At 34.1% G+C, this 10,447-nt stretch overlaps 2 protein-coding genes across 3 annotated transcripts; one reads left to right on the top strand and one right to left on the bottom strand.

The window, feature by feature from the left end:
- Positions 1-532: 532 nt before the first annotated feature.
- LOC139848758 (uncharacterized) lies at positions 533-5,344 on the top strand. Its single transcript, XM_071838461.1, has 4 exons — positions 533-735; positions 1,910-2,626; positions 2,723-2,888; positions 5,170-5,344. Exons 1-4 carry the CDS (start codon positions 654-656, stop codon positions 5,342-5,344), a joined length of 1,140 nt encoding a protein of 379 aa, XP_071694562.1. The 5' UTR covers positions 533-653.
- Positions 5,345-6,208: 864 nt separating this feature from the next.
- On the bottom strand, positions 6,209-10,161 carry LOC139885613 (nuclear envelope-associated protein 2-like). 2 transcript variants are annotated; one of them, XM_071869364.1, is made up of 6 exons: positions 10,097-10,161; positions 9,294-9,637; positions 9,079-9,182; positions 6,990-7,451; positions 6,770-6,871; positions 6,209-6,431 (listed from the first exon to the last, which is right to left on the bottom strand). In XM_071869364.1, the coding sequence occupies exons 2-6, from the start codon at positions 9,466-9,468 to the stop codon at positions 6,264-6,266; spliced, it is 1,011 nt and encodes a 336-aa protein (XP_071725465.1). In that variant the 5' UTR covers positions 9,469-9,637; positions 10,097-10,161; the 3' UTR covers positions 6,209-6,263. The 2 variants fall into 2 exon arrangements, with proteins under 2 accessions (XP_071725465.1, XP_071725466.1); XM_071869365.1 differs by lacking the exon at positions 10,097-10,161 and adding an exon at positions 9,751-9,791.
- Between the last annotated feature and the right edge of the window lie 286 nt (positions 10,162-10,447).

The following is a 10,447-nucleotide window of genomic DNA, read 5'->3' as shown; positions in this document are numbered from 1 at the left end:
TAGCCTAAAATCTCAATATAAAAATACATACTTTGTGTACCAAAATTGACTATATGTATACACCAAAATTGACTATCCATATCTATATTATTATTATTATTATAACAAATTATAATTTTTTCCTAAAGATTAATTTATAAGATAAATATGTAATACGTAATGGTAGCCTTAAAAAAGTTTTAAAGGTGATCAACAACAAAAAGTGTCAAGATTTTAAAATGTTTGAATGAAAATTTTCTATAGGTATAGTTCATAGAAATACTAGTGTTATGAGGATGTACCCATGCTTTTGAGTCTTCATGCCAAAGTAATGACTTTACTAGTTCCTTATCCTAAGATAAACTATACACATGTACATGAACATGATGTATTCATGCATACACATTTCATACCATTAAAAACCAGCAGGACATATATTCTTCTTTTGCTTTCTTTCCCTTTTTTCTGTGTCTGCAAACTCTACTTTATCATCATCCTTACTTTTTCCCACACACACACACACTCTCTCTCTCCAATGCCAATGACCATTTTTCTTTTAATTAGGACTGTATCATATCACTCTCTCTTTTTAAAACTACATTCAATCCCATTTTTCAAGTCCATTCACATCTCATCAACCATCTATCTATCTACTAATCTACATCCACTAAATCATGGCTAAATCACCTTCTACTAATTCTTTTTCCATATTCTTGTTCTACTTCTTGTTCTTGGTTATCTTTCTATGCATTTCAGGTTTGTTTTTCTTTAATTGAATCCTGATCTACACATGCATTTGTGCTCTTTTTGCTCCTTGGAATGTTGATTGTAGTATACTTTTATGTCCTTATGTTACTCAATATTAGCTTTACATAACTCTAGCTAGTGATTTATGGATGGATTGTTTTAGTTTTTCTGTTTTTACTTTCATTATTAGGAAATGAGATCTGGGATTAAGGCTTTAGCCTTTTTAGGATTATAGTTTAAAACATGACTAGTGAGTGTTGGCATTATCAGGGAATCATTTTTTGGAGGTGGCCATGGGGTCGGATCACTCGCATAGCCGGGTAATCCGAAGAGAGAAAACCTTACAACTTTTGACTTAAACATGGGCCATAAACATTAGTACTATGTTGATAAGAGATGCAAGGATCTTTAAACTTTTGTAAAAAAATAAAGCCCTTTTCTAGGGATAAAAACTCGAGCTAAACTGGATCCTATTAAGCTAAGGTCGCATTGTATTCGATTGTTTCACGAGTTTTTGCTGCAGGATCGAGTTCAATTTGAAGAAGATTTGATCTCAAATAGCTCAAAAATGTTCATAAGAGTTGTGCTCACTTCAAGAAATAGGAAGAAAAAAAAAAAAAAAAAGTTTCAGAAGTGTGTTTTTGTATAACAAAAGATATACCTTAAACCTTGATTATATATTTATATATGTAAATACATATCAACACAAATTGGTAAACCGATGAGGTTTTTCGTTATTCAGGCTACCTGGGAGGGGAGAATAATTATACTCTAATGTACGCATTGTAACCGGGTTATCCCCGTGACCATTTCTGACAATCTCAACATATGCTTTGAGTGAGTTTTGAACATCAGACTTCTAGTGAGGTTTAAATACATATTAACACATATTTGATCAGATCCGTATAAACTAAAACTCAACTCTATATGTGGTTCGATCTCATATTTGTATTATCTAATATGAACACGAATAAATGATTTGATACAAATCGATTTGTTTGGAGTCATAGGTTCTCTAATCACCTTTATGTCATGTTTTATACTACGTATCATCTTAATAAAGACATGATTTATGATCCTCTATCCTATATCTTATTTTCAATATACGTGTTAATTCTTACTTCAAACCGAAATCACATCTGAAACTTATTTGTTTTAACAATTGTGCTACTGGTTTTGACAGCTAGAAGTTCCGATATTCCTCATACCGTTGACTCGCACTATTTTGAGACAAGAGAAGTTAATTATAAGGAACAACAACAGTTATTTCCTTCTATTCACAGGGCACTGATAGAATATTTTCGCCACAAACTGACCCAATTCGACTCAATTGATCCCCCAACCACAGCCTTACCCACAGCTCCAATAACCAATCCAGTAACCGCCCCAGTAACTAATTCACCAGGGATCGTAACCGTGCCAGGCACCAACCCAGGTGGCACGCCACCTGTCACCAATCCGGTAAATCCACCTGTGCCTGTCACAAACCCTCAAAATCCACCTATACCTGTCACAAACCCTGTGAATTCACCTGTACCAGTTACTAATCCAGTTACAACACCAACTACTAACCCAGTTACAACACCGAGTACTAATCCTGGGACCCAGCCAACGATGAACCCAGTGACCGCACCATCTGGAGGAAACGGAAATGGTCAAGCGGGTCGCTGGTGCGTAGCAAAGAACGGTGCGTCACAGATGGCGTTGCAGTCGGCTCTTGATTACGCGTGTGGGACCGGTGGAGCTGATTGTGTTACGATTCAACAAGGTCAAAGTTGTTATGAACCAGCCACACTTCAGAACCATGCTTCATTTGCTTTCAACAGTTATTACCAAAAGAACCCGTCACCAACAAGTTGCGATTTTGGTGGTGTGGCTGCAGTAACTACTACAAATCCAAGTAAGAAATTTGGTAGTTATATTGATTAGGGGGTTATTTGTATTTGGATGTGCATTCTGAAACTGAATTAACCTGTTTTATCTGATTCAAATACAGGCACGGGTTCATGCGTCTACCCATCATCGGCATCATCATCTTCATCACCAACAATTACTTCACCTACTACAACGCCATCAACAACACCGAATACGCAAACACCTACTAATCCAGCAGCATTTCCTGCACCTGCCACGTCAGCATCTCCAGGGTCAACTTTTCCAGGGTTAGTGTGTTGTAACTTTAGACATTTTGGTAGATTATGCGCTTAGTAAAGTACTGATATGATCAACTTGACTTTTTTATTACTCAGTACCCATCAAACATTCAAGCTTGTTAATTGTCATTTCCATTCAGCTTACAACAACAACAACAACAACAACAATACCCAATCCCGCGTCTGCGAGGTATGGGGGAGGTAAGGTGTAGACAATCCTTCCTCTACCCTAAACTAGAAGAGAAGTCGTTTCTGTTACCACGAGTCGAGAGAATTCTCCACCCACGGTAAAGGAAATTCATCCCCCTCTCTACTCCAGGGTAGAGAGATTGCTTCCGTGAGGACCTCCGGCTAAAAAAAGACTTTTTTAGCTAGAAAATAGAAATTAAAAAATAAATTAAAACATACAAAGATAAATAAAAAACAATAATAAAAATAATAATAATAATAATAATAGTAATAATAATAAAATATAGGGGAGGCGCTATGAAGATGGTAGAATCAGATTTTCATGGGGTTTAAAGCATGCCTAAGAATCAATTTAGGCTCTGAGCTGCAGTCAAGACGCCACTAAAACGACGCTTGTCGTTGCCTCGATAAAAGAGCCAAAAGACCTTGTGGACAGCAACTTGAGGGCATGCCGGGTGGAAGTTGTTGCGCAAGCAAAGAGCCAACCACCCTTAGCAAACCAAAAACCACTCATGCACCTTTACGGTAGACACCCCCGAAACTACCCAACTAAAAGGAACCAACCAAGCTCTAGGGCAAGGGAAGTCGTCCTCAGCCAAAATGGTCCCAAGATGCACCGAGCGATGCGAATCACTTGATCATACATACATGCATACATACGTACATACATACACACATACCTAAACCTACATACACACCAGACATACCTACGTAAATACATGAGACATACCTACGTACAAGTATGAAACATACCTACGTACATACATACATGCATAAGGCCACACATACAACCATACATACATAGCATAAACACCCAGTCCTACATAAACCTATTAGCAAAACATACATACATGAGTGAATATACCACACCTGCAGACAAGTAAAAAACAAGCATACATACATACCTACCTACAAATATACATACATAAAAAACAAACTCCCATATAAAAACGTGTGTAACTGCATCACACCTTCATTACAAAACCTACCTGCATGCATACATACATACAAACATACAAGAACCTACGTGCATACGTACAAACCACCATGCAAGCATGCATACATCCAAAAACCAAAGATACCAAAAACATACTCATTTAATACTATTGGTAACAATACATAAAACTAATAAAAACGATAGTAATAGTAATACAAATAATAGTAATAATAATAGTTCATATAAATATTAATAGTAATAAATATTTGTAATACAAATACTAATACACTAATAATTAATAATAGTGATACAAAAATAATAATAATAACAATAACAATACTAATAATTGTAATAGTAAGAATAATAACAGTAATAGCAGTAATAGCAGTAATAACAGTAATAACAGTAATAACAATAACAATAACAATAACAATAACAATAATAAAAATAGCCCTACTCAACTATTCTTATTCTAGCCCTCCACGCATCCCTATCAGAAGTCATGTCCTCGGTCAACGAAAGCTCCCTCATGTCGAGTCTTAGTCTATCCATCCACCTACGAGTAGGTCTACCCCTTCTCCTTACACCATCTACCGTGAGTGCCTCAACTCTCCTAACCGGGGCAATACGTGGTCGTCTCATCACATGCCCAAACCAACGAAGTCGTTCTTCTCTTAGCTTGTCGATGATGCTACTGACTCCAAGTTTTTCCCTAAACACACCATTTGGTATCATATCTAGCATGGTTTTACCACACGTCCACCTAAGCATCCTCATTTCTGCCACCTCCATCCTTCTCTCTTGGGCCTTCGTCATTGGCCAACATTCTGATCCATACAACATGGCAGGTCTGATTGCCACCTTAAGGAATTTCCATTCAGCTTGTTTAATGAAAAAAAATATTTTTATGATTTGGTGCTTATGTGACCCTTATTTGAGGCTTATGTCATTAAGTAGTCATAATGAAACAATACAAAGTTTGAAACTTTAATGGGGTATATTTGAGTAATAAGGAACAACAACAACAACAACAACAATACCCAATCCCACTCCCACGAAATTTGAGTAATAAGGAAGTTCTCTTCATTTAGTGCATAAATGTACTTAAATCAATTTATTCATTGAAGGCTTAACTTATCATCTCTTTTTAATCGAATATTACAGGACACAATCTCCACCACCAGGGTTTAGCTTAGGAAGCCCTGATCCAACAAATTTTGGAGCTTTAGGTGCAAGTCCTCCTTTGGTGAACACAGCATCTGTATCCAACAATCTGCGTCCCATTATCGGGTTTCTTGTAATTGTAACATCCATCTTCATGTTGAATGAAAAGGTTTGACTTTTTTGACTGTAGCAGAGTTGCAGCTGTGAGATCAGTAGTGGGATGGGATCTATATCTATATTCTATATCTATATATATATATAGTATAAGAGTAATGGTATTAGATATGGTTAGAGCAGAAAAGGGTACCGTGATTTGTTATTTGGGTTGTATAATAGAAAAGAGTTACTACGTATTAATTATTATTAGTAGTATGTATTTAGTAAAATTATATGTGCTAATACACTAATATTTCCTTATGTATTTTTGGAACATAAACACAGCCACACCTGGTATTGCTTATGCCTATTTAAGACTTTCTTGCAGATTTTATGGAGTGAGCTGCGTCACTTTATGTGCAGATATCGTCTAACAGACGACATATATGTTATACACTTATACATGGTGGCTATATGTATTAATAATGTATATATAAGTTACTATCAAATGGGGCATCATAGTTTCATAACTTTTGATAGATTAACAACTTATTAACTCAACAATTTGAACCTTTTGAACCCTAGATTTCTTTACTTTAAATCTCTTAGATGGAAATTTGACACTTGAACATTGAAACTCAACATTTGAATAGATGCAACAAATTGGTTGTATCCATATCAACATTGTGTAAACATATAAAGCAACCAACAATATTATCCAGTCATTTGTTAATATCTGAAAGTAAGCATTGCTAGATAAAATACCACCTGATGCATAATACTGTAGTACATTAAACTACAAAAAACATTTTGAAGCAAAAAAATAGGCACATACATTGACGATTGTACATTGAAATTTGATTTTTGAAAACTGACTCAAAGGCTGGGGTTTTTTATAAACAAAAGTAACCCACATGTAAACACTACATATTGTCTCTCTATCTAACACCTACTCCATTAAATTCGAACTCGAATTCAAATTCAAAAAGGGTCTACTTTTAACGCTTGGAGAATAAAACCAGAATCAACATTGACATCGACACAGCAATTTTGAACCCTGAACTCTCCCAAAAATTTTGATTGTCACTATTTGCACCATCACCATTCTTTGCTGCTTCAAGTTCTTCTTTTACTTCTTTAAGATCTTTGTCTCGCCTTTCTCCAATCTATATAAACACGTATACTTTCATTCATAATTATTTGACAATTGGGCACATTAAGGTGAAAATCAAACGAGTCACAATGATCAAATGGAATAAATTTATTAAAACTTTGGGTCAAGAAAAACATACTAAAAATTTGACAAATAATTCTCTCTTAAAAATTTGTAATATTTAAACAAGACTTGGTTTGGGTCAACAGGAACATTTCAACCCATACTAAATAATTATTCATTTTGACATGAGCACTTATTGGTCTGTTGACTACCCACCCATTTTGCATCTAATTCTTGCCCATAAATGTAATCTGTTACCAAGAAAATATAGAATAACAGAACACTTACCCTTTGAAGCTTTCGGGTTTGAGCCCGAGCTTCATGAAGACAAAACTCCAGTTTTAAAACCCTTTTCTTCAGCTCCTGATCAGCTCTACGATGTTTCTCCAACTGTCACATGCAAAGGTGTACATTTATTAGCACACATCAATAACCATCACAGAGTCAACATTTAAATAAATAAATGTTTTACTAAACGGAAACAAATTAGACCCAAAGATAAACATACTTGGGACTCGAGATCCTTCGTTTTAAGCTTCCAATGTGCAGACATAACACGAATTTCATCTCTCAACTTAGCTATTTCTTCATCTTTTGCAGACAAAAGCTTATTCATTTTCTCGAGATTTTTAGGTGAAACCTCGTCAAGAATCTTCCGCAAATCACAATTATTATTCGTGCCACTCTTGGCTAAAGCTTGCATAAATTCATGCTCAACACGCATGACTTCATCTTTTAGTTCTTTTTGTGAAGATTCTCTTAATTGAAGATCTTTCTGCAAAAGATGGAGTTGCCCTCCAAGTTTATTAACACGAGCTTCATGCTCTTTCAGTGACTTATTTTTCTGATCCAATTCCTTTAAAAGGACTGTGCATTGAATCTGTGCAGATTGAGCCGAGGCTGCACTCGCTTCTGCTGTTGCTTTTGTAGATGAAAGCTCTGAATTAAGATAATCCAGGTCCCGTAGGTACTGTAACGCATTATATTCACAAAACCGACATCACATTTTATTTAATAAAAAAAACCATTAACATTTTACTACTAAAAGGTTATAAGAGCCTCATAAATCACAATCATAACGCATGTTAAAGGGATAACACTTAGATCTTGTAAGCCTACGTTGATAACAGGCAACGCTGATCGGGGATAACTGGCTTAATTATTAATCCAAAATTATTTAAAACACGTTTTGTACAACTGATTATTATGATTAAAATTATCTTAAACGCATAATCAATTTTCAAAACGCAAACCCAAACACCCCGTGACCCAACTATGATTGTGACTAAGATTAGTAATGTTTCTCATCCTTTAATAAGGGCATGTTTACTTTCCAAATAATGATCTAACAGCTCTTAATTCAGGAAGTAAAATTGTTGTTTTTTTGTCACTTAATCTGAAAATTGGTTTGTTTCTGGGAGACAAAGAATCAGACACCCTTCCCCATTAAAAGGCAAATGAAAACAGAGACAAATTCAGAAGAAAAGTAAACAGCTCAATAGTTTAAAATATGTTAAATAAAATCTAGTAAGTGGTAAACAACAAGTCAAACTAAAAGGACCATATATGTAATATAAAAGGACCGTATAGTTAGGAGTGTCATGAAAAATGCATGGATTAGATAAAAAAAAAAAAATTGAAGAATGTGAAACCAACACCTAATAAATAAATGTCAATATAAAGTTAATGCAATATTTGTAGGTCCATGTACATTTATTTATCTTATTATATGGCCAACTGGCCAAGGATTGACCTACATTAGCAATTAGCTAGAAGGCACTAGCATGGACTGAATTTAAATAATAAAATTCTAGTATATTTTGGTTTAATGCTATCAATGGATATCCATAACCTTCAAATTTTTAGTTCAAGTATATTTTTAGAAACAAATATTTTCAGTTTATAAGCTCATTATGAATTAAAGAAATTGGTCAAATTTTTAGTTCAAGTATATTTTTAGAAACAAATATTTTCAGTTTATAAGCTCATTATGAATTAAAGAAATTGGTCAACTCTTACATAAACAGATTATTAAAAGTTAAAAATAGATATGGAGAACACCAATGTACCTTAAATAATTGAAATCTACTATTCTTATTGATCAAACATCATTTATTTTCAAAAAAAGCCAGATCTAGATTTCATACATTATTGATCCTATCTCCAAAACCCCACAAAGAATCATAAGTGTAACATAAGGACAAAAAGGGTAATTTACATGAAGATATGGTGCACATACAAGAAAGGCACCTAACACATTGATATGAGTATTGAATCTTTACCTATTTGAGTTGTGTGTCTCCAGGTTATTCAAGTTATGCAAAAGACAAACTTTTTGAACAATTTCAAACATCAAATGATATATATAAAACAATAGAACACAAAAAGATTATACCTATTCTTATTCTAAATCCACCAAAAATCCAATAATAAACAGACAAAAAGCAGCCGGAAAGAATTAATTTGATACCATAAACAAGTTTGAACCATAAAACAAAACAAAATCAAATCAAATCAAATCAAGCAAATTAAGATCAATCAACATATCTAAAATCAGAGATATAATCAAAATAGATAAATTAAGAAAAAAGTCAAACCTTTTCAGCATCAGATGATGATGCTTTAAGCTGTTGATTTCTTTCATCTAAACATTTCTGTAATCTAGAAATCTCTAATTCCATATTCTTAGCTCTAGCTTCTGCTTCCTGCAAACATAAAACCCAAATCAGATCTATAATCATTCATTTGACCAATAAAGATCACAACTTTATAGTTGACTTGATGATTTCTTGAATAAATCAAGAACAAACACATGCCTGTCTAGTTAAAGATTCTTTAGCAAATGATTCTTCTTGAAACGAAAGACGATTTCGAACATCCTTAAGTTCTGCAGCAAGTGAAACGACATTTCTTCTAAAGTTTTGCTTTTTCTCACTTAGATCCCTCAATAATGGATCAATCTCCCTTGTTGAGCTCAAAGTTGACATCTTTCAATCTAAACTACAGACCCAAGAATCCAAAACAACTTATTGTCTTAATCAAGGCTGCTGCAACATCAAGATTCAAACTTGCACACAAAGAAACCCTTCCACATATCGTTGCTGTATCATGTGAACAAAAACTACAACTTGTGACTACTACTTTGCTATATTCAAACTGCAGTCAAAGAAATAGAGAAATTAGAAAAAGAAAAAAAAATATTAAATTGAAAATTAACTTGCATGTTAATATGTATATCCACCCATGAATTAATTAAAGTATACTCTTACATAAATAAATAAATTGAAATTAAAGTTGAAACAGAATGGAGTACAGAAACGATTAATTAATTAAAATCAAACGAACCTGTCAATTTATTAGAAAATTGACTGTCGATGAATTAAACAAAGCACATCTGAGCCGCACATTTGGCATCATAAAATAATTATTAATTTTTTACATAAATAATGATAATAAATTAATAAATAAAGAATCTTGTTAACAAACCCCTCGCCGGAGTGAGAAATATGTGAAACGGTAGCAGTTAATACTAAAAACTGCTAGAATCAAACAATTTTTGAAGAAAAAATAGTGGTTTATAACAATTGACGTAAAGATTATAAACGAAGTAATTACCGACGGCGACGAATAAGTGACCGGCAGCTCCGGAGAACTCAAAACTGAGAGGCGAAGGAAGAAGGGTTGGCAGTTGTTCATTTGTTGAGTTCATTTGTTTGGTTCAACTTAATCAATTAGGTTCGGAAATGAACAAATTAGGTTCGGAGTTGAATGCAATAAATGACAAAACCCGAACCTAGTGGTTAGGTTAGAGTGTTTAGAGCGTGTGCGCGGCAAAATCAAATATTTTGGGCATCCACGTCATCGCTTAATTGGCATCTTTTGGTACGCAAAAACTGTGTTTTTATTGCAAAATTTCATTCTTCGTTTCTGAACTTGACATCAATTTTGACTCCTCGTCTCTTTTTT

The sequence above is a fragment of the Rutidosis leptorrhynchoides genome, chromosome 1 (assembly GCF_046630445.1).
Source record: "Rutidosis leptorrhynchoides isolate AG116_Rl617_1_P2 chromosome 1, CSIRO_AGI_Rlap_v1, whole genome shotgun sequence".
Taxonomy (NCBI): Eukaryota; Viridiplantae; Streptophyta; class Magnoliopsida; order Asterales; family Asteraceae; genus Rutidosis; species Rutidosis leptorrhynchoides.
Note: the sequence above shows the minus strand (reverse complement) of the source record. Positions and strands in the feature narration are given on the sequence as shown.

Excerpts from the sequence above, each read along its gene's own strand:
- LOC139885613 (XM_071869364.1), bottom strand. The coding sequence starts at position 9,468 with ATGTCAACTTTGAGCTCAACAAGGGAGATTGATCCATTATTGAGGGAT. Across the intron at positions 6,872-6,989 it reads CGAAGGATCTCGAGTCCCAA|TTGGAGAAACATCGTAGAGC; the intron begins GTATGTTTATCT and ends TGCATGTGACAG. Across the intron at positions 6,432-6,769 it reads AAACCCGAAAGCTTCAAAGG|ATTGGAGAAAGGCGAGACAA; the intron begins GTAAGTGTTCTG and ends GTGTTTATATAG.
- LOC139848758 (XM_071838461.1), top strand. The coding sequence starts at position 654 with ATGGCTAAATCACCTTCTACTAATTCTTTTTCCATATTCTTGTTCTAC. Across the intron at positions 736-1,909 it reads TATCTTTCTATGCATTTCAG|CTAGAAGTTCCGATATTCCT; the intron begins GTTTGTTTTTCT and ends TGGTTTTGACAG. Across the intron at positions 2,889-5,169 it reads CCAGGGTCAACTTTTCCAGG|GACACAATCTCCACCACCAG; the intron begins GTTAGTGTGTTG and ends CGAATATTACAG.